Source organism: Macrosteles quadrilineatus, unplaced genomic scaffold (assembly GCF_028750875.1).
Source record: "Macrosteles quadrilineatus isolate MER2022 unplaced genomic scaffold, UCM_ALF_1.0 Scaffold_3__2_contigs__length_128488019, whole genome shotgun sequence".
NCBI lineage: Eukaryota > Metazoa > Arthropoda > Insecta > Hemiptera > Cicadellidae > Macrosteles > Macrosteles quadrilineatus.
This window is the reverse complement of record NW_026542596.1, coordinates 24,704,127-24,729,034: the sequence shown is the minus strand read 5'-3', so window position 1 is coordinate 24,729,034 and position 24,908 is coordinate 24,704,127. Positions and strand designations below refer to the sequence as shown.

General features: G+C 34.2%; 1 protein-coding gene across 1 annotated transcript; it reads right to left on the bottom strand.

Annotated features, from left to right (window-relative positions):
- Nucleotides 1-51: 51 nt before the first annotated feature.
- On the bottom strand, nt 52-24,001 carry LOC128988368 (mitochondrial amidoxime reducing component 2-like). The gene is made up of 7 exons (XM_054409608.1): nt 23,806-24,001; nt 22,197-22,493; nt 21,423-21,596; nt 19,400-19,595; nt 5,483-5,688; nt 5,287-5,361; nt 52-277 (listed from the first exon to the last, which is right to left on the bottom strand). Exons 2-7 carry the CDS (start codon nt 22,487-22,489, stop codon nt 151-153), a joined length of 1,071 nt encoding a protein of 356 aa, XP_054265583.1. The 5' UTR covers nt 22,490-22,493; nt 23,806-24,001; the 3' UTR covers nt 52-150.
- Nucleotides 24,002-24,908: the final 907 nt, after the last annotated feature.

The window sequence follows — 24,908 nt, the reverse complement described above, 5'->3', positions numbered from 1 at the left end:
CTATACTAGTGGCATTTTTAGAGGAAGTCTTGTAGAGAGAGAGAGGAGAGAGAATTCATACACTTTTACACTAGCCTATATTTTTATTGAAATTATAAATGTTGAGAATCTTCAAATTCATTACAATATTCTCAGTCTTGAATCTCTTGGCTATACTGCGACATACACTGGGTCTCGCAGTTTGACAGTGCCAGTGCGGTGACAGCCCAAGTACAGTCCCATCACCGGTGAATTCCCCTCCACCTTTTTGAGTTCTGGCTCTTTTACCTGTCTGTACCTAAAATAAAAGGTATGATTTTAAAAATAAGTGTACAGAGTTTTAAAAAGAACCTCGTCTTTGACAGCTTGTAGAGGCTTAACAATAATTTGAGGTGTAATTGATAAAGAATTCGCCCTTCTTGACAACATCCACCCTAGCAGTTCACCATTTATCTTAGGGAGGATAGCCCTTACATTACTAGTCCTGAAAATAAGTGTTTACCGGACGAGTGTGGTCGTTCCCGTGCGAGACGAAGTCAAGTACGGGATTGCCATACGAGTCCGGTACACACATTTTGGACGAGTTACGTATGATAGTTTACGTCATACTACTATATCCGTACAAATCCTTATATATTTTCACCAACTAAAGGTCTAAAAATCACTAGTCATAACCTCTGAGAGACGTTATGTTTTTGTTTATAACTACTCACTGCCATCTAAATACAGTATAATCAGCTGATTGGTGTCCGGTAAAACTCATTGCAGTACAGTAGTACGCAATGAAACCCCATTTGAATAAGCTGGCGGCAAACAGCTGTTTTCTGGACTAAATGCTTGCGTGGGAAGTACGTCAAAATAATGTAGTGTGGCGTAAAGGTTTACTACAGACAGGTGAACTAATCGCTCATCAGACCTGGCCGTGCATCAGACCAGTGTTTCCCAATCTGTGGTAACATTCTAAGTAAGAGTATTACATGTCAAGATTGCTAGTGCATCAGCAATATTTATTTCACCCATCGGAATCTGTATATTCAACAAAAGTTGTTGGTAAAAGGATAAGATTATTTTGTTTAACGTGAAAAAAAATAAGTAAAAGACCTGAATAAATAATATGATTAAATTAAATCTCCAGGTTCTAAAATGTAACCTTATTGAGATTCATGCTATGTTTTGAAAAAAGGGTTCTATACATTTCATATATTATTTATTATCTCTCTATGACTATGTTAGGGAAAAATATTGATCGTGGTGTGGCCTCTGGATCACTATGATTATTACAGTAGTAGGTCATGATTACCAAGGTAATCATGAGGTCGTAAACATGAGGTCGTGTTACCTCATGATTACCAAGTGATTCTGTTCTTGTACAGTAGACTCCTTCTTATCCGGACTCCTCGAGACCGAGGCTAGTCCAGATAACGGGTTTTCCGGTTAAATTGACATCCCCAAAAACTCGTTAAAACTTCCGTTTTAACGAGTTTTTGGGGACCGTTTTGACGAGTTTTTGGGGACATTTTCCCTCGAGATCTTTCAGTACCGCCCCCTTCCTGCCGATCTAGTACGGTAAACCGATGTGCTGATAAAAATTGTACAGTTAGATGTCATTTTCGCTGAGTGTAGTACGGTTAAACCGATGTCCAGTTAAAAGATGTCCAGATAAGAGGGAATCTACTGTAGCTAAACCGCTGTGGTTTTGAATACCATATGGCTATTTCATCAAGTCTACAAGGACATTAACCTTCTTTTATTCTCTTCAACCTAAGCGGTGTGAAGATTCGTTGTACAAAACGTGCAACACAAATACAAATACAGTTAACAGTGTGGAAACAATTAAATACCCCCGCCGCAGCAAACCTGCAGACTAAGTGAATTTCCATTTGCCTGATTGGATTTACACTAAAATGTCTCCTTAAAAATATCACATTTATTCCCAATTTAAATATAATTAGTTTAACAAGTACTTAGGTATGCTGCAAAAGGGAGGGTAAAAAAGTGTTTTTTTTGTTATATTTTAAAAGTTTAGTAAGAAGTAAATGCATTTTCCATATTTCATCAAAATATGTTCAAAAACAAGCAAACTACAACAGTTTACTTATTCTCCATAAGAATAAGATCGGAATTTTAAAACTAGGTGGCGTTTGCAGAGTCATCCACAAAATTGAGTCATCAGGGTTCCATATATATTGTTATTGACCTTCACCATCGATCGAGCTTCAAAATGATCTTATATACTAAAAAACTTTTGCAAAACTTATTACAGCTAGCCTGACCTTACTACTGGACCGAATTACATGGGGTTGGTACTAAATGAAAGATATTTACCTGTAGATGTGAAGAGTCCCTTTATAAATTAAAGTAGGCTCACAAATAAGCACGAAAAATGAATTTGAAATTTTGAAAAAATTAACATGGGTCTTATGGGTTGCAATGTTGATGACGAAATAACAACAAAATATCAACAGAAAATCAAAAGGAATACATTCCAATCACATGTTTCATTTACAGTGTGGGGGGGGGGTGAAAATAGAGAAGTTTGCACAATACATACTTTTGGTCGATTTTTCGACCACGGGGTATGCTCTTGTTTTTACCTACAATTTTAAGTGAAGAGAACATTTGTTTGTGTAAAGATGAATATTGGTGTAATTAGATTAGGTACACATTGTTTTGTAATATGACTTTTATGGCGTTAATGGAAGCCTATCCTTATAGCCTGTATTGAAACCTACCCTTCAACCGGGACAATGCTCTGATTCAAAACTGAATTGATACACAATCAAACACTCTCAGAGATCTCTATGTATTTTAGAAGTGATTTAAATCCAAATATTTATGTAAGAACAAATTGTAACAGTTTTACGTGACAGACAGATGATAATGATAGAATTTGAATTTACATAACATTCAAAATTAATAATATCACAGATAAACATTGCTCTTAAAAATTAATATACCATTTCAAATCAATTTAATAAATAATTTTAATTCGACTAGGATCACTATTATAACTTACATTCTTTATAGGACATGACAAAATTTAATAAACATATTTCCTGAATTTATGACCATGTGCTTCGACATGCCAAATAAAACATGAATTGTTCAGACCAAATGAGACATGTATTCTGACTGTAAAAATTGAATGTACATGTGAAAAATTGGCAGATTGGCAGGACTACAATAATACTAAAACACAAATAACACAATACATTTACTTACGTACACATGTCGACACATTCACATTCATTCCGACGAAGATTCACGCGTACCGAACATTTAAAAACTGACTCGTGGTAATTTGTGACTTTTTGTCTGACCGAGCGGAATATCACGACACGGTTTTTTCTGGTGTAGGACTTATTAATTCTTGTTTTTTCGAGCTGGCGTTTAATGATTCAATTGAAAATACCGTCACGACGACCCGCGATTCGCTAGAAACTGACATTTGCTATTGATATGATGCATGTACGAATTTTCATCACGAACGCGGACAATCAATCCGGCATCTCAACTGTCTCGACTTAATACTAATAAAACACACCCCTAATTGCAATTCGGCGAAATTTTGACAATTGCGATCATTTGATGCACGTACAATTTCCGCCCGAACGCGAATTTCCGAGCTACGAATTAAGATATTAATAAAATTCGTCCTACACCAGCGACAAAACGCGACTTTACATGTTGACTGTGCGAGTACTGAACCACGAGTGAGGACGACGAGACGCTTTGCAGACGGCGCGGTTCCCAACGGTCTTCGTATCCTTCCGCGTTACGTCATGGTTGGACTGACTTGTCCATTGCCTGTCGCGGATTTTGAATCTTTTGATTTAAAAATCGGCACAGCATTTTCAGAGACATGCATTTACATTTTAATTTTTAACCCCCAGAGGGCGGTACAGTTCTAGCTAGTTATAACCTAGAAATCAACCCTTTACAGTTTCGGATTCTACCATTTTGGCTACTAATAACTCCATAAGAGAGCTTTATGTGATGGTGAGTATATAAGTGAAACTGCAAATTATATTATCGTTACAAAAGTTATACAGTAGAGTCCCGCAAACTCGGCGTAATGTGGACTGGAAGGGAATTCATATATATATGAATTCAAACTGATGATGTTTTTGGCCTCTAGGGACTTCAAAACGAAAAAGTAAATATGTCCCGTGTCCAGGTCTTACCATACTAAGGTAATAGCTAATTCCCTATATGGGAGATTCGCTAAAAACAAGTCTGAAGAAGTTCAGTCATGACCACTGTTGTTCAACTTGATTTTTAATCATGGCTACACTATCTGTTAAATGTTTTCATGTTGGGTGTTCTGTACGACGAATCGTCACACCGTCCAAGTTGAAGAGGATTAATGATGCTAATGCCCTTGCAGACTAGACAAAGCCATAAAGTCTTTGAAACTATGAGTGTCTAATTACAAGAACAGGATCACTTGGCGATACATAAGGCAAGAGATAATATAACCTACTGTTGTAACAAAAAATTTTTTTTTTTAAATAGGTATGCCTGGAAACATGTCGGAAACACTGCTTTGTACCGCTATAGCATAACACAGACAAGGTCAGGAAACACTACTTTAAACCACTATGGAATAAAACTACATTACCCAAAACTAGAGTAGCCCTAAGCTAAGCTTGTTTCCCAAGTTGCAGAATATATCAGGTACACTTTTTGTTAAGTTGTGCTCCAATAGATACTTGCATTTGAAAATGTTAAGTTAATGCAAAGAGGAGACATTCAAAGGTACATGTAAGTGGTGTCTAGCACCAGTCGCTAGTGTCTAGAGAAAATTCTATTCATGGTCCCCTTCCGCTCTACTTTCCCCCTCACCTTCTCGTACTACAGCACTCACGCTGTAGGAAGATCCTGTGCGCTTGAACTGCTGTAGGTAAACAAATCTCCTATACCATGCTATGTATGCTCCTGTATGCTGTAACCATCGCCGTTCGGGCTCTTCGTTGCTCGATACATTTACATTTACAACATAATATCTGCCCCAACATAATATACTCGGTACATTTCTGCCCCAACATTCCTGGAGCTAAAAGAGCACGGCCGTCCCAAAAAGCTTGTATCTTCTGTTTCTTACTTTTCTGCGGTTATAATGTCAACCACAAGGGCTGAAAGTATCAGCTTTTGTGTAAGTCTTTGTAAGCATTTGTGGCTTGAATTGTTAAGATCCAAGTAACAGTCGTGCTTTAATTAGTATCCTTGTGTATAGTAAGGAACTCTTTGCAATTAATACGAGTTAACATGTTTTGGGTAAGCTCCCAAGCTAAAAAAGAAACTTACGTTCTCAGAGTCCGAAGAGGCTCAATGTTGATATCTTTTTCAATTGTGTCTGGGTTGATTGTTGTCACTACACACCTGCAAAATATACAATATTGGTGTTATAATAAAAATACCCCCGCCGCAGCAAACCTGCTGACTAAGCGAATTTCCATTTTGTCTGAATTTGTTTTCAATCATCAGTATACAAAGCATGTACCTGGTGCAGTACTTGAAGCCCCTTAGAACAACATCTTCTCCAATCCTCACCCAGTCCCACGAGTCCTCACTGAATGCAGGACATCCCTTCACTAAAATGTTGGGTCGGAAGTTGTGTTCACTAACTGGTCGGTCTAGTCGACCGTTCAAATCATTCAGTGATCCTTCACTCATCAGCATGTAGCTTGCCATATCAGAAAAGGCTCCCTGTACAAGCAAAGGGGATTTTATTATTCACAAAACTAAATCCTAGTTCTCTATTAAACTTGTACTAAATATGAAGAAAACACATATTTAAATACTGTAGTCAACTAACTGAAGCTTTGTTTTAACCCTGCACAAGAGGGGATTTATTCCCAGAACTATAAATATTATAATATTATAAATAAATAAAATAAGCTAGAGTCCATTGGCCAAGCAAGATTGGTGGTTTAGCTGCAAGATTCATTTATAATACATAGCAATCCTATTTTTGAATGATATGTTTTTTAGGTGAGGTTTATTATAGTGAACAATCTTGTGGGCTTCATTCACCTTAATTTGCTGTTATCCAGGACACGTCAAATTGTTCACACTACAAATACATATTACACATATATACACGAACATGAAAAATTGTCCTTGGATTAATCCGATGTTTCGTGGGACCAAAATAACAAAAAATCATTTTCATAGCCCCAGGATTGCGTTTCTATGACACATAATGGTTAAACATACCTCGTCAGACAATCCTTAACATCTAGTGTCGAAATTGCTACATATGTTTCGGCGGCTATTTAAGCATCCCCGCCATCGTCAGGCAAACAATTAGGATCCACTTGATTTGTCGTCAGAATAAATAAAACACACATTTTACACAAAACATAAAAACCGATAGTGATAGGCCTATCAACTACACGCACTGTTGTGCACATGGCAGGAAGCAGACTGAATGTTATGTTGTGATGTGACTTGACTCTGGGCTGTCGTCTGTGTTATAAGCAGCTGATACTGGTCTATTGTAGTGACGGAGGAGAGTATTGAAAATATAATGAGATTCATAGTTGAGTTTTTCATTTAAAATTTGTGTGCTGTCCTTGGTTTTTATTTCTTTATATATTTCAAATTCTTCCAGAGTATATAATAAATTTCCTTTCCTGTAGTAATGAAGTTTATCAAGACCATCATTTATATCTAGCATATAATGTTTATTGTCGATGATGTGTTGGGCGAATTTAGATCTCTGCATTTTTAGTTTAGGGGCTGGTCGGTGTTCTTTAACCAGGTATAAAGACTATTTCGGCTCGCGTGCGCGAGAGAAATGAAGTTAAAATTCCCTAAAGGAAGCTGGATGTTATTTTGGTCCCGCGAAACGTCGGAATAATCCTAGGACGATTTTTTATGTTAGCGTATATTTGTAATTGTGTATTCGTAGTGTGAACAATTTGACGAGTCCTGGATAACAAATTAAGGTGAGTGAAGCCCACAAGATTGTTCATAATTCTTATCAATGTAGCTCAGATTTAATTTTGCAAGGAAGTAATCAAAGATTTTATACGGTAGTCAAGGAGTTACCCAAGGAGATCCACTATGATATTATACGGTCTGACAACACTTCCATTAATACAAGAACTAAAAAGAATGCCAAACATATCTCAAGTTTGGTATGCAGATGATTTCTTGTCAAGGCTCCTTTGATGATGTTGTGGAATGGTGGGAAAAGCTCCCAAAACTAGGTCCAAAATATGGGTACTTTCCTCAAACTAATAAAACAAAATTCATTTTTAATCATGATAATATTTACAAAAAAATTAAAAAGAAAATATCAGGTATGGAAATTTGTAAGGGTGGATATATAGGTTCTGAAGAGGAAAAAAATAAACACATTTCTGAAAAAAATCGTTTATGGGGTAAAACATTGAAAATCTGGCAAATATTGCTAAAAAATATCCACAATCTGCCTACACTGTAGCAACTAAATCTTCACAAATAATGGAATGGACATTTTTTCAAGGGTAGTCGAAACTAAATCTGAAATGTATTCACCTATTCAAAAAGCATATTTTTTTTCAAATCTATTTTGTTCAGAAGTAAGCAATTAGGAATGTGAGATTCTACATTTACCAGTTAAAAGGGGAGGATTAGGAATTATAGACCCAAAAAAGCAGTCAAATTATATGTTTAAATCATCTGAAGATGGATGCAAAATTCTGACATCTTGTTTAAAAGAGAAAACTAAATTTTGATTCACATGAATATGCCCTAAATTTGTCGCTAAGGTCATGTAAAGAAGGAAAGAAATCCATGGAAGAAAAATTATTTAGACAGCATTTGTAAACATTTTCAGAAAACTGGCAGAAAATTATAATGCGCAATGCAGGACCCAAAACATCGATGCTGGCTATCATGCAAGCCTCTGAAGAAACTTAATCTGGACATGTTCCCACAAGAATTTAGGGATTCCCTTGCTCTACGTTATGGGAAAACACCAGTAAACATCCCATTAAAATGTGAAGGATGCGGAAATGAGTTCAATACGGAGTATGCTCTGAAATGTCGCAAGGGAGGTCTTATAATAAAAAGACACAATGAAGTAAGAGACACGGAAAGTATATGTTCCAAAAACTCCTTCTCTCATATGAAACTTCCCATTTGCAAAAACTTCCCATTTCTCTTAATATGGTGGAACAAGCCTCTGAGAGAGCATTAAAGAGCCCTTGATAGCTGAAGGCAGTCAGAACCTGCACTAAAAGCTGATTTAGCTTGTAGATGAGGCTTATGGGAGACTCAGACGGAGGCATTGTTTGATGTTCGTGTCGTCGACACTGATGCTCCATCTTATATCTCCATCCCTCATCAACAAGTTATAAAAAAAGCAGAAGATGAAAAAAAAGAAAGTATACAAAAGCTTGCGAACAACAACATGCATCATATACTCCTCTTGTCACAAGTGTTGATGGAATTTTTGGGAACGAACTCCAAATTTTTTTTAAGGGTTATGGCTGAAAAATTATCAGAAAAATGGAGAAAAAATCATTCAGTTTGGTAAGTAATTGGATATGATCAAGAACAATTTGTGCAATTTTAAGGGCAACCAGTATGTGTCTGAGACGAACTAGAAAGAAATGGCGGTCAGCGAGGGAATTTGAAGTTAGAGCTGGGATTCCAATGTTTTAAATGGAAAAATTGATTGTCGATTTGTTATTGTACGCTACTCTTTTTTGTGAAATTCCCATTGTAATAAATTCCTATGTTATATAAAAATATCCCCGCCGCAGCAAACCTGCAGACTAAGCGAATTTCCATTTGCCTGATCGGATTTACACTAAAATGTCTCCTTAAAAATGTCACATTTATTCCCTATTTAAATAACATTAGTTTAACAAGTACTTAGGTTTGCTGCAACAGGGAGGGTAAAAAGGTGTTTTTTTGTAAAATGTTAATAGTTTAGTATGAAATGAATACATTTTCCAAATTTGATCAAAATATGTGCATAAACAAGCAAACTACAACAGTTTACTTATTCTCCATAAGAATAACATGGGAATTTTAAATTGACCGATTTTTGGAATTTTCTCCGTAACCATTAGGTGCATAATAACGCTTCAATATACTAAATAATTTGTTTTTTTAAGCTCTACAAAATGGTTTGAAAAGAAATTGCTAAATTTTAAGGTTTTAGGTTCAAAAATGGGAAAAACCAATTTTTACCCCATAAAACCCCCCATAAACCCCTGTTCCCATAGTCTGATCATGCTGGTTCGCAAACTCGTTCGAATAAACGTAGTTTTACACGTTTGTACCAAATTTCATCAAAATCGGATGATTTTTGCTCGAGTTATCGCGCTAACGGACACATATATAAATATATATATATATATATATATGAATTTGAACGGATGGTTTTTTTGGCCTCTAGGGACTTCAAAACGAAAAAGTAAATCGGTCCCGGGTCCAGGTCTTACCATGAGTACTACGGTAATAGCTTATTCCCTTATGGGAAATTCGCTAAAAACACTTGAACCATTGAATATGAGTCATGACATTCGCCCGGTGGAATTAGTCATGGCTCATTTATAATACATGCAATATTTTAATATATTATTTTCATAAAATAGTATAAAACGGTTATTAAAAAACCCTAAAATAACCGTTGATAAAATACAAGGGAAAAAGGTTTAAAAACTCCTCTTGAGGTTTTTTTTACCTAACTAAGCTTATTAAGATATCGTTGTTATATCCATAGAATTTACTAAATTTGACCGAAGTTTGTGAAATTCAGCATCAACTATTTAAAATAACCACAATATTTAAGTGGTTTAAGATTGTTTTATTCTCATAGTTTGACGCAAAGATAAAATAAAAATTCGGTCAAATTATGTTATAGAATCTCAACAATGTAGTTCAAACCATCAGGATTCATGATTGTTTTGGTAAAAAAACGTATACGGACAGAAAGAGGCTAAACAAAACGCATCATGACATATTTCCAAATAAACATTTTGATTATATTCACCCAAAGCATCTCTACTTGAACTATGTCCCTAACTTTTTTAAACGCCTAGTATAATATAAAGCACTGCCTTACCCTATTCTACGTATTCCAAAATTATGAAGAGGGTATACCTGACGAATGTGAAAGCCAGTGGTTTAAGCCAATGGCAAATGATGTGTTTGTAAAAAAAAACTGTTTAGAAGCTATAAAAAAACTCCCTTAAAATCACAAAAATTTATTGATTTTTTGATTAACAAATTGTTTCCAAATTGATGAATTTCAGTCCAGATCTATTACAGCTAATGTGACTTCCCGTTGTGGAGTGGTAGGTGGTGGGGTCATCAACAACCGGCTCGAGTATCTCGGGGGGGATGGTGCCGGTGGGTCGTCGTTCCACCTACCCCACAGCCAGATACCCACCGACACCACAGTGACAACGGCCCCCAGCCCCCCTACGGCCAACAGGGCACCATGCTCCTCCCTGAAGAAACATACCAAATTTTCTAATTGTAATACAGTTTTACCAAACGTACTTGGAAACAAAGATTGTTTAGTACATTGTTTTACAGTCAATGGCTACTGATTGGATTACGTTAGAATCTGTAAGGTTTTTTTAGCTTAATAAGTAAACGTGGTATAAAACCTATTTTTTCAATAATTAAAAAAACTAAGAACTCTCCGTACTAGATCTACAACTAATGTTGTGCATAATAGAGCCAGAAAATAGTACTTACCAAGCCCTCCTTAGGGCGTCCATTTCAAAAGGTGGAGATGCTGGTCTAAGGGATAGGAAGGTTGTCTAGCGGAGTAGGCTAACTTCTTATGTCGCTTTTTCGGAACGCTTCTTTTTCACACTTCTGAGTTAAGCTTCTGTGGAAGACTTGTAAGTAGACTAAGGCTTCTAATTGAAGCTGCTTTGGAACGCTTCTAAGAAGGCTAACTCTTCTAAATGAAGCTTCTGTGGAACGCTTCTAACTTTTTGTTGTCTAACTGTTTGTTGAAGGCTAACTCTTCTAAATGAAGCTTCTGTGGAACGCTTCTAACTTTTTGTTGTCTAACTGTTTGTTGAAGGCTAACTCTTCTAATTGAAGCTGCTGTGGAACGCTTCTAACTTTTTGTTGTCTAACTGTTTGTTGAAGGCTAACTCTTCTCAATGAAGCTTCTGTGGAAGCTCCTAAGTAGACGCTTCTAAATGAAGCTTCTTGGATTCTATGCAGAAGTTAAGTGTTCTTGTTATTCAACTAAGGTTGATTAATTGTCAGAACACAAGTTAAACCTTTTCAGTTGAATTCAGGTGTAACAATAAAATGGTTTCCAGGGTAATGAAATATGTGAATATGTACATTGTAGCCAGGCCAACTATACGATTACAAAATACTTGCTTGGGACTAGTGTGATAAAAATTTATGAAAGCATTTATGGTGGTTGACTTTTTTATAAGACTTTTTTTGTTTAGTACGTGGTTTTAATAAGTAAGTTAATAATGGTTCTCGAAACACGATTTACGAGGTTATTCGGTTTAGTACAATAAAACATTCCCTAACCCTGCAGCAAATATACCTTTTTAAAAAAGGTATAAATTATTTGATTTGTCCCTTAGCTGCTCATTTATGACACTATTTCCTGGTGAGGATATCGTTCAAAGTTCTGAAAACGTAATTTCAAGTTGTCCCTAAGATCAAGGAGACTTAATTTTCTGTCTAAATAGGTTACAATATCTTTAACAGAACTAGAAATTGTACAGTAGATTGTGGACCAGAACCAAATGGTTTTAAATCGATTTTTCGTATGCAATTTTTGCTTTCCTATGAGTTTTATTTTAATGTTATTCATTCTAAGAGTTTGTATGAGTCTGTTCTTGTGCATGTTGTTTTGTAATTTTATCTACTTAAGTAATACGCCTCATGTTAGTGAGTCGGTGGCTCAGTTGGTAACACCACGGACTTCGGGCCCAGGGAAACGATGTCGTGGGTTTGGATCGTGATATCTGCCATTACTTTTTATCAGTACAGTTACCCTTAGTGGCTCACCAATTGCTTTGATGAATAAGTTTCACTAACAGATCTGTAGTCTATATGGGCAAATGCATTTTATGACGTTATACTCCAAAAGACTAAATGGTGGAATTTCTTAACAGTAATAGGTTTTGTGTATCTCCATCAAGTAGTCCAACATTTAATCAGGTTAGGTAGGCATTAATTGTTGAATGTAATTTTATTTTTATATAATATGTTTGCTGTTACTTGTTCTGTATTTAATTTAATTTATGTTGGTAACAGCTGATCATGTGTAAATAGTTAGGATTGTTTTTATTGTAATGAGAATTGTTGAATAAGTTATGTTTGAGTAAAAATGTTGTGTGTGTGTACTTCAGTAAAATAAAAGATAATTATTGTAACAGTAAAACCTTAGGTGTTAGTAATTTACTTTCACTTAAGTCAACAGGTTATGGGCCCAGAAAAATTCATTAATTCAACCATAACTGTAAAAGCAAGAAGTAATCTTCTAGTAAAACCCCAAGAGTTAAAGTGTAGTGAAGGTGAGTAAAAAAGTAAAAGTAAGACTAACAATGGCATCAGTAAAAGAAGATGATTTCGTAGAAAAACTCAAAGGAGTTGAAACTTTTCCATTGTGGAAATTTCAGATTAAAATAATATTTCAATCCAGTGATTTGATGAGTATTGTTGATGGTTCTGAGAAACTTGAAGATATGGGCGATGGAAAGAAGAAGGCTGATTGGATTAAAAGAGATGCCAAGGCTAAGAAGTGTATAGTTAGTTCTATTGAGAAGGGACCGATGTTACATATCATTAACTGTGAAAACTCAAGAGAAATGTTTTTGAAGCTGTGTAATATTTATGAAAGAGACTCAGAGCAGCAGAAGTACTCGTTATTACAAGAATTCTTTAACCTCAGGTATGAGCCTAATTCTGATATAAGTTCTCACATAAGTAGAATTGAAAACATAGCACACAGACTAAAAACTTTAAAACAAGATATTGATGAAAAAATGATAATATCAAAAATTCTTGTCAGTCTGCCAGATAGATTTAAGTATTTTGTAACTGCCTGGGAATCAATGCCCAATGAAGAAAAGACATTGGCAAATCTAACAGCGAGACTGTTAGCAGAAGAGTCAAGAAGTGAGTTAAAGGAGGTAAGCCTAGAGAAAAATCTTGCATTCCAAGTTGTTTGTCACAACTGTAAAATTCCAGGCCATAAAGCAAAGTACTGCAAGAAGCCTACATACAATAGGGCTAACTCTGATAATGAAAGGCGATGTTTTAAATGCAATGCTGTTGGTCATCTAGCAAACACCTGTGGAAATGTAAAAAAATTTGTTAACAAGTTTGAAAAAAGAAATGTAAAGCCAAATTTATTTTGTAATATATGTAAAAAGTCTAATCATAATGAAAAAAATTGTTACTTTAGAAAAAGCCAGAACCTAAATGTCGCTAGTAAAACTGTGTCATTTTTGTCGTATGATGATGGACAAAATGTTCGGGGTAATAGTGGGACTGTAAACTTTGTATCTGAATGGGTTGTTGATTCAGGCACATCTTCACATATAAAAAATTGTGCAGATTTGTTAAGTAATAAACAAAATATTTCTTCTGAAATATATGTTGCTAAGAAAAATCAAACCATGTTAGCTTCAACGAGTGGAACTGTAAAATCCAAAAAAATGTATCCTGAATAATGTGCTATATGTTCCTGAACTCAGTGAAAACTTGTTGTCTGTTTCTGCAATAACTAATAATGGTGGTGAGGTTACTTTCTCTGAAAATACAACAGAGAATGACCAGAAAGGAGACAAAAATGAAAATGATAAGAAAGAAGACAAAAATGAAAATGACCAGAAAGAAGACGAAAATGAAAATGAAGATATTGAGAGTGCAGATAATCTAAGTGAGATAAGTAATAATGAAGTAGAGTTTGAGTTGGTTTCAGACAAAAATGAAATCAATGAAGAACAGCCAAGTTTAAGTAATACTGATACTACACAAAGCATCAAACTAAGAAGAAAAACTAAACTACCTGAAAGATATAAAGAGTTTGTGTTGTTAACATATGAAGAAGCAATCAAAGGACCAGATAAAAAAAATTGGCTACAAGCAATTGAGGATGAGAAAAGCTCCCTTATTGAGAATGAAACGTGGGAAGTGGTTGACAAAAAGCAAGCACTAAACAAGAAGATCCTAAGTAACAAGTGGGTATTAACAAGAAAGGATAACGGAAAATACAAAGCGAGACTAGTTGTTAGAGGTTTTGCCCAAGAACAAGGTATAGACTATGAAGAAACCTACAGCCCAGTTGTAAGTAATTCAACTTTACGTTTGTTATTTTCATTAGCTGCCAAACAAAATCTCAAACTAATTCAATTTTATGTTAAAACTGCTTTTCTCTATGGAAATTTAGATGAAGAAATTTATATGTGTGTACCTGAAGGGTTTGATCATAAAGATAAAGTTTTAAAATTAAGAAAGACTTTATATGGACTTAAACAAGCTCCATTTAAATGGAACCAGTTGTTTAGAAACTGCTTACTAAAATATGGCTTAAAACAAACTCAGTCTGACCGTTGTGTTTTTACAAATGGCAGTATTCATCTTGCTATATTTGTTGATGATGGAATTCTTGCTGGTTCAGATGAAAGAGAGATGAAGAAACTTTTGAACGAGCTGTCTAGAGATTTTAAAATAAAAACAGACGAAAACCCATCAAACTTTCTTGGAATGGAAATTTTATATTCAAGGGAAGGGATATTGTTAACACAAAAGAACTATTCAAACAGTATTCTCGAAAAATATGGAATGATAGATTGTAAACCTGTAGACACTCCCATTTGTCCAGTGAAAACGAGCAAACCTGATGAAGAAGTAAGCTGCCTGACAAAAGATTATCCTTACAGAGAAGTTGTAGGAAGTTTGCTGTACTTATCCAATAAAACCAGACCTGATCTTACACTTGCTGTGGGATTAGAAAGTAGATGTGTTGAGAATCCAAGCAATGAAGATGTTGTAAATGTCAAACGAACCTTAAGATATATTAAAGGTACTCAAGACGCAGGAATATTATTTTCAGCATCACGAGAAAATTGCCTAAATGTATATTGTGACGCAGACTATGCAAATTGCAAGCATACAAGAAGAAGTACTACTGGATTTGTCATTATGTATGGAGAAGACCCAATAAGCTGGTGTACAAGAAGACAACTGATTGTAGCTTTGTCCAGCACTGAAGCAGAATACATTGCAGCGGCAGAATGTGTCAAAGAAGTGTTATATTTAAAAATTTTCTTGCAAGAGTTGAGTGGAACTAATGTTGAAACAAACCTAAACATGGACAATCAAAGTGCTATTAAGCTTTGTAAAAATGGAATTTTTAATAAGCGAAGCAAACACATTGATGTTTGCTACCATTTTTTGACTGAAAATGTAAGGCAAGGTAAAATAAACATTTCTTTTGTTTCTACATCCGAGAATGTTGCGGATATGTTTACAAAACCCTTGAACAATGTTAAGTTTCATCAATTTAGCAAAGCTTTGATCAACTATCCAAAATCTTGAACAGAAGACGATAATCGAGATATTTATTTTTGTTTCTTATATAAAATTAAAATTAAGGGAAGGTGTTGAATGTAATTTTATTTTTATATAATATGTTTGCTGTTACTTGTTCTGTATTTAATTTAATTTATGTTGGTAACAGCTGATCATGTGTAAATAGTTAGGATTGTTTTTATTGTAATGAGAATTGTTGAATAAGTTATGTTTGAGTAAAAATGTTGTGTGTGTGTACTTCAGTAAAATAAAAGATAATTATTGTAACAGTAAAACCTTAGGTGTTAGTAATTTACTTTCACTTAAGTCAACATTAATTACCAGATTATTTAGGTGACATAGCCAATACTCACTGTATTATTCAGTTTACTCCTATTACTAGTATGACTGAGACCGTGGCATCATCCTGTAATCCAGCTACTTGGAGGTCACCAATTGTTATTAATAGGCGTGGTTTGTGGACGCGATACTCCCTGGTGTGGAATAACGTCCGCACTAGTGAGTACAATCTGCGTTACTATCCTGATATTTAGACGAATTCATAAATTACAAGGCAAACATGTGTTTCGGATTCCACTATAGGACTGTAGGTTCCTTAGTTGGCATTGGCTGTATCGACTATTATTTTAAAGTCCTGTCCATGGAACATGTCAGCTTGAGTCAGTAACAAGACTACAAGATTCATTCTATACTCTTCTCCATTCACACTTGGAATAACCATTATATTATGTTCCAAAGTAAAGTATTAAAGTAAGTGACCAACCCCGCACCGCACTAATTCGAATTTTTCCTCTAAAGCTACATTTTTGGGGGTTACAGCGGGTTCCACCTGAGAAAATGCTTGTACATTCTGCATCCTACTACCATCCAATTAGGTTTGGAGGGATAATGCAACTAATGTATAAGTCGTAAAAATTAAATCCACATCCTAAAACAGTCATAAAATACGTTATAACCTTAAATTTCACTTTAAAAAAATGACCCCCATTTTCCAATATGGCGACTAAGCTTAGCGTTTGAACCCTCTATGTTCGGGTTGGGACATTATTCATTATTCAATTATACGTGTGAATATTTTGAAGTACTGTCTTCATTTATGACGGAAATTTATGAAATCAACCAAAGGAGTAAGTTAATTTTTGATCCAAATCTATACCTATTAAATCTATTGGTAAAAGATTTAATATATAATCCAATAACACATTTAATAGGACCTAGTCGGGCATACTGAAGCGGTATAATAAGAAAATCGAAAGAGTTTCTATTAAGATTTCGGAGAAACTCTTCAGAAATACAGTAAACCCATTTTACGCTGTAAATCTTTACGCGTTGTCAAAATAACAAAGATTATAGCTGAACCAATAACAAGCTGTTAAAATTATTTTTTAAATGTTCTAAATGTTTCAAAGTTAAAAAATATATCGTATGAGTGGTTTATTAAAAAACAAATAATTTCCATTCACTTTGTGGAATTTATTTTGTAAAGGTAGTTTGATATTATGAAACCAAAGGTAGAGATACCCACCTTGTGGCTTGATATTACTTCCCTTACACTCCGACTTACTGCTCTAATATCACTCGGAACTGTTTATGTGTTAATACAGCCTACGGTGCTTGGTGTGTTTAACCAACAATATTTAAAACAAAATTAAAGTGCAGTTTATTAAATGTCAAAACGTTCCACTTGGTGTTTTAATTGAAGTTCTATAACATTTGCTATGGCCGAGGTTAAACTACTAAACATAGTAATTGAGGATTGTCTAGTTGTACGTAACGTTTATTTTTTAAAGTATTTTTTCTTTTTTTTTGTTAAAGCATATTAATTTTTTTTACCTGGCTATTATTTTTTATTAACTCCAATTAAATCTGAATTAATTAAAACCTGTATACAGTAATTTAAATTAATTCCTTTAGTATATTTTTCAATTTATAAATTGTCAATACGTAACTTATTTCCTACAGTCGCCCAACAAAGTGGGCTTCCTTGCACTGATTATTGTACAGAAATCTGCTAATTGCTGCATTTACTTACTTTGTCGTAAACGTTTTTACTTTGTCGCACAACAGTATTCTAACCAAACAACACAAAACATCGTGCTTTTATTATGTACGTAATCCGTGTACGCTTGGAAATAAGCTGGCAAAACTTGATACTACGACTACGATCAGCTGGTACAGCGTTTCCCACTTCGTTCAATGTTTGGATTTAACCTAACCTAAAAAATTGCTGTACAGTGTTTGAAAGACTAATCATTTCTATGATTTATAATAACTGTATGAAAAATATAATGCGTAACACGAGTGCAAACTGACTTTGCTGCACTCAAGAAACTTTCCACACTGGCCTATGGCTCGAGCGTAAACATTTCAATCGTGCGAAGCCGTGCAGCAAAGTGCCACACAAATACCTACTATTTACTTCTTCATTTCGCATCTTTCAGATTAAATTGGTACACGATTTCACGTGCGATACAATATAGGACAATAGACCTGATGATTCTCATCATCATCTGAAATTGAGTCCATGTATAAATATTCTAATTTATTAAAATTGTTTATAACGATACTTTCTGCGACGAAAGTATTTCTGTATTCATAAATCAAAGTGCCTTTGAGGCTGCTCCGTAATCAGCTGGAGTGATTGATTTTCCCACTACAAAGTGACCAAGAGCCTTTACCGTCCTCGTAGTCTCCTACGTTTGTCACTATACTGGACTTACCATCTACAGTATATACCCCCGCCGCAGCAAACCTGCCGTCTAAGCGAATTTCCATTTGGGCGAATTGATTTTCAATTGATCTAGGCCTATTTAAATAACATTAGGTTTAACGAGTACCTAGGTTTGCTGCTACAAGGAAACTAATAAAGTAGTGTGTTTTTAGTAAAATATTGGTAGCTTACTATAAAATAAATAAATTTGCCAAGTTTGATCAAAATATGGCTGTCCATAAACAAGCAAACTACAACATTTTACAATATTCTCCATAAGAATAACATGGGAATTTTAAATTTGCCATTTTTTCAGTTTTCTCCGTAACCAATAACCGTACAAAAACACTTTGATATACTGAATTGTTTGTTTTTTTAAGCTCTTTAAGAAGGTTTAGAGAAAAATTGGGAAATTTTGTGTTTTGAGGGTAAGAAGTGAGAAAAATCAATTTTTACCCCATAAAACCCCCCATAAAACCCTGTTCCCATGGTCCGATCATGCTGGATCGCGAACTCATTCAAGTTTATCCCGCCATACACCTTCAAACCAAATTTCATCAAAATCAGATAAAAATTACTCAAGTTATCGTGTTCACGGACACATATATATATATATATAAATCTATATATATATATAAATCTATATATATATATATACATATATAAAAATTTGGACGAATGGTGTTTTTGGCCTCTGGGGACATTAAAATGAAAAAGTAAATCGGTCCCGGGCCTAAGTCTTACCATGAGACCTACGGTAATAGCTACTTCCCTATAGGGAAATTCGCTAAAAACAAGTAAATTTAATTTCAAAAGGCAATGCAAGTTTGATGTGTTTTAAAGCAGTTTACCATTGTGTTTAAAACTAAACCCGAATGAGTTTTGCAGTAAATACCATACTGATATTATAGAAACTTCTGACATTATGTTACAATGACCTTTTATAAGTGAACAAAAGCCATATTTATACAATATTAGTTTTCTGTCTCAAACGAAACGCCAAAACTATACTGTGCACAACAACCTAAAAGTGTATTGATTTGTATTTATGGTACCGGTACCTACTGGAGTTTTTGAGACTCAAATAAACTATGAAATTCAATCTGAAAAATGTAACAAAAAATATTAAAACCCCTTTTATGTTGATAGAAGAGTGTAATTTTTACTTACCAAATATTCACCATGCATCTTTGGATATACAGCTAACTGTTTCTCAAAGGCACCTTGAAGGGAGCGGGGCGGTAGAAGAGACTCAACAAAACATCCGAGTCGCAAGCCGTCAGTTTTACCCTCTAGCACATGAGAAAACCAAACGGCTGCTTTAGGACCACAATCTATAGCCTTCACTTTCTCACCATAGTAAAAGCTGGAACAATTTACAAATTTGAAACAGAGCTTTATCATAGTAAATATAGGACAGTTCCAACTAGGAACCGTATTTTTAAAATACATAACTATTCTTACACATTGAATATCACTATTGATTATTGGTTGCTGGAGTAGACATCCCATCTATTTCGACCAGACAGCTTAGTTGTGTGAGTCAGTCACAGAATGTGTTATTGTCGCAAATAATGGCATTTTCTGCCTTATTTTTTGTTGCTGGGATAGTTTATGGGTCATAACAGCTGCTATAGCTCATAATAAGTCGTTTCATATCAGTTTGACTTATTGGTAAACACATTTTTTTATTCAACTGAAATCAGTAATTTACATCAGCAAAATCTGTCGGTGGCTCACATCAACTACGACGATTTTGATTGGTAAACAGGTGTAATTTTAACTTGGGAATGGAATTTCTAATATCACACTATTTAAAAACATCCCTTGTCTCATCAAGTGCCGAATTTATAGGACCGTCATGTGAATTAAAGGTAAAGGCACCACCGCAAGCAGAGGGGGCGGGTCAGAAACGGCGGCATTGAGGGCGCCCCAGGTGTCACGGCAAAAGTAGTAAAACAATTTAAAAAATTATATTAAATGTACATAACGTAGAGGCGTGCGTGCAGTTTGATTTTCGAGCCAAACCAAAAACCAAAGCAACCCTATAAGTTTGAGGTCGATCGAGCACTAAGTCAGGAAATCGAGCTTGAGTTGAGCTCGCAATGTTTTGGCTATCGTAAAACGTTATGCTACTCCGAAGATCACGCTTTTACCAAGGCCACACTAGAAAAAACAAGCCGTAATGCTCGCCAAGCATGACGTGACGATAGAAGACGGCAATGACGTAGGTATTTACTTATTTATTTTCCAAGGAACGATTAAAACAAGCAGCTGATCACAAATGGCAAACATTACGTCATTGTCGTCTTCTATCGTGACGTCATGCTTGACGAGCATTACGGCCTGTTTTTTAGTGTGGCCTTGCTTTCACCCTGATCGACAACAATAACGTTTCCGTGATCACGGAAGACGATGATCATGTTTCCGAGACCGTGGAGGATGATATGAAGATTAGGCCCCAAGCATGGAGGATAATGATTTTCGTTTTGTTATTGTGGGAGAGATTTTGCCACATTCGCAAAATCTTAAGCATTAATTAACATATGGTTTTGTTTATTTTTGGGACAAAAACGTCATTAGTTTATGTTTATGAGACCGGGTCTTTTCTAGTATTCGTGCTATATACTCAAGTAGTATTGATTATACTATACCTACTATGGTATAGTATAATATATACTAGTATATAGTATTATATGTATCATATGTATTATTACTATTATATGTACAGTATTAGTAAATATAGTATATATCTTTAAAGTTCAAATTAATAATTCTGACTCAATATCTAACTATGAAACAAAAACTATGTCCATAAACAAATTTAATTTTTAGATTGTCTTTCAAACTAAGAATCAGGCCTCCTACCACTCTACTATCCATTGACCCTTGGAAAGAATAAAGGTCACACAGAGCTCAAGATAAAAACAAAACTTGATACTTTAAACAAACAAAGTAGAATATGCATTGAAGATAAAGATGCTGCAGTAGTATAGTTATAAAACACCAAACTGTAGTACAGTATTAATTATCTACTCATTAGTATATTACCAGTGTAGTAAAAATGCTTCCCATTTATGGTTTGTTTTTAGGTATAATGTCCCACTATGTCAACAATTTGCTGTAGTGGACTTCGTAAATGTGAATTCTAGAAGCAGCAAAAATCCTTTATTATTTCCTTAAAAATACTTACTGAAGGTCACTAGTGTTGTCATTATTTCCTGGAATTTCTATGATAAGGTCTTCTTCTTCGGGAAATGTAAATCTAACTGTTGACTCACTTGCTGCTGAAACTTCAACCTTCAACATTTTTGAATTTTTCTTAAGACTGACAAACTCATTTTTGTCATTGTAAACTACAAAAACTCTGGAAAATAAATAAAAATCTGTGTATTTGAATGATGTTGACATTTCAGACGACATTGCACATTAAATTTACTATCAAAGGTTGCAGGGCTCATTGTAGTTTTTATATGGTTCAAGTATTTGGGAATATTACTAACTACTGTCATAGGTAACCTGAAAAGTTAGAACATTTCTAGTTTTTACGATTTTATCTTGAGCGTTTGGTAATCAAAAGATTATTATAATTCCTAGAATGTATAAAAATAAAACACAAGGCTCAGTTACTAATGATTTGCCACAAGAAACACACTTTTTCACAAGTTAAGCATACCTTATAAGAATACAAATTTGACTAACTCTGTAAAGATATGATGCCCAGAAATCTTTAATATATAAATTAAATAATATCTTCTTTAAAAGGATAATATGAAATTGGTTAAAACTATCTCTGTTTTGGAAATTTCCAAAAAGGAAACCCAAAATTTACCAATACCATGCATCCACCACGTAGATGTATAATGTATAGCCTTTTGCTTGAATTAAGTAGACTACATTACTTGCATATGATCATAAATTAATTGAAACTTAGGTATATCTAAAACTAACTAACAAATTGAATTACCTATCTTGAAGTGCAAGTTTATTTTCATTCACAGTGCCAATCTCCCTCAAGCCTATCTTAGTGAATTCAGCTTCTTCTAAACATTTGCGCCTGGCTCCTTTCAGCGGGTACAAAATGAGTTCTCCAACTTCGCCCACTTTTGTCCATTTTGTAGGTATTTTCAATTCTTCAAAGACCTCTCGTTGGGTTCTACGGCTTTTACTTTTTTTCAAATAAATAAATCCAGTGATCATAATTGCAGCCAAAGTAGTTGCAATCACTACTACCCTTGGCGGCTCAAAGGATTGCTTCATTCTTCTAACAGATACATAAATTAATTATTAGTAGTTTCAGTAGTTTTAATAAATTTAGTAGTGTTTTATAAATTAGTAGATTTAAGATAGGAATTTTAATTTGTTACGCCTCTTTAACAAATTACAAAGTTATAAACTGTGTGTTAAAAAACTTAAAAAGGACTCATATTGGATTTAAACTAAACCGGTTAGCAATTTTTTGACTTTAGAACCAAGGAATAACATTCAATTAACATAACATTCACTTCAAATAAATAATCAAATAAACATAGCCTATTGATATAATTTTTTAAAACTATTGACGTATGGTAGGCCTACTAGTTATTTGTCTAACTAGTGGGCGAAGTGGCACTTTGCTGCACATGAGAGAAATGGTTACGCACAAGCCGTAGGCGAATGTGGAAGGTTTCTCGAGTGCAGCAAAGGCAGTTCGCACTCGTGTTACACATTATATTTTTCCTACAGTTACTATATAAATCATATAGGTAACTTAAATAATTAGTCTTTCAAACTAATTATTTAAGTTTTTAGGTTAGGTTAAATAAATCAAACCCCAACCATTGAACGAAATGGGAAACGCTGCACCAGCTGCGTAATATCTTAAGTGTTGCCAACTTATTTTCAAGCGTACACATATTACGTGCCTAATAAAACCACGCTGTTTTGAGTTGTTTGGTTGGAATGCTGGAGTGCAGCAAAAAAAAAAAATAAGTTCGGCAAAAGAAAAAAGAGTGCGGAAAAAGCAAGTAAATGTAGCAATTATAGCAACTTTCTGTGCTATAATCAGTGCAAAGAAGGCCACTTTTGTCAGATAACTGTAGGAAAATATATTTTTGCTTGCTAGATTTATGGCATAATTTCAATTGGTTACTTTAAAACAACTAACTAATAATTGTGAACTCTTCACTTAAGAGGGATGCAGTTGTAGCATTTTGTTAGAAATAAAACTGTTAACATACAATTAATAACACAATTATCGTTAGCTCTACTTTCGAGAGCTTTCCACATTTTACCAATTTTAAGGTTAGTACATATCCTAAAAATATTTAAAAAAATATGAAGTCTATAGTGTAGTGATGATGAACAATTAACAGAATGATATTTGAAATGTTAATCAAAGTGAACTCACATGATCAGTTATTTAGAGACTAACTTGTTTTTGTTACACACAAATTAATTTGTTTAAGTTCCCCCGATTAATATTATAAATTGATATTGGTGATCAAGTTCTATTGAAAATTTTGCATACAAATCTAAATGATGTATTTTATGAATTTATAACAATTTTTATATTCACAAAACAACAGTTTACTAACCTCTATGATCTTGCTATACAAATAATCCAATCAACTTATTTCTTCAGATTTATGTAAACACAAAACAGCCAGTTTAAGAGATCTTATTGACTTGAAGAACATTCAAGTGTCTAATAACTCTGTTATGTTAAGTTAAACCAGTAATTTATCTAAAGATTACATAACCAAACACATTTGACCAAAGCCCCTAACTGAATTGAAGTAGTAGAATTTATAATTGGTTTGACTCCAATTCCCACTCCCCTCTACAAATAAGCCAGCCAATAGAAAACACAGTTTTGAAAAGTGTGGGAAATTTAAACTCAACATTTTATGTTTTCAACATTTATGTGGAGAGTAACATTAGTCTTTTAGGATTGGATGCAAACATTAATAAATAGTGATCACAAGAAACATAGTTGACTCTGGGACAATTTGAAGATAAATAATTTATAAATAAAAATACTTTTTAAAAATGCCACGTTTTCAAATACACTAAAAAGTATAAAATAATTTGAGAGAATAAATACTTGTAAGATTTAAAACTAAAAACGTGGGGCGCATGCTAATTTCCAATTAACTTCACCTATTGAACTATTATGATCTATTGCATGCATCCCACGTTTTTCGTTTTAAATCTTACAAGTATTTATTCTCTCAACATATTTATCAATTATTTTCTACTTTTTTAGTCTTTAATGTGTAAATATGTTAAATCTATTTTATATGGCCTGTTAATACGTAACCAAAACCTTATTATCTGCAATCAGATGTTTTATCTTTATTTTGAAATGCTTGTTTTATATTTTTAGAATATCCTCGGGAGCAAAACCTGTACCTCTTAACATCTGCTCTTCTAACTGTCAAATTTAAGTATTTACAGCTGACTTAAATTAATTGATATATTTACATTCTTTCAAAATGTAAACATGGAAAATTTGGAAGCCTATGGGGTGTAGCCCAAGGGAAATATGAAAATTAAATGATATAAAATTGCATTGTCATCCATTTGTGAGCTATGTTTCAAGTTTCAAGTCTAAAATTGATTGCAAAATTTGTACCGTACAAGAAAGCGAGCTAATAAAAACGTTTTAAAAAAGTAAAAAATTACTTAGGAAAGATAT

Excerpts from the sequence above, each read along its gene's own strand:
- LOC128988368 (XM_054409608.1), bottom strand. The coding sequence starts at position 22,489 with ATGAAGCAATCCTTTGAGCCGCCAAGGGTAGTAGTGATTGCAACTACT. Across the intron at positions 21,597-22,196 it reads AAACTTGCACTTCAAGATAG|AGTTTTTGTAGTTTACAATG; the intron begins GTAATTCAATTT and ends TTTATTTTCCAG. Across the intron at positions 278-5,286 it reads CCTCTTCGGACTCTGAGAAC|GTACAGACAGGTAAAAGAGC; the intron begins GTAAGTTTCTTT and ends CTTTTATTTTAG.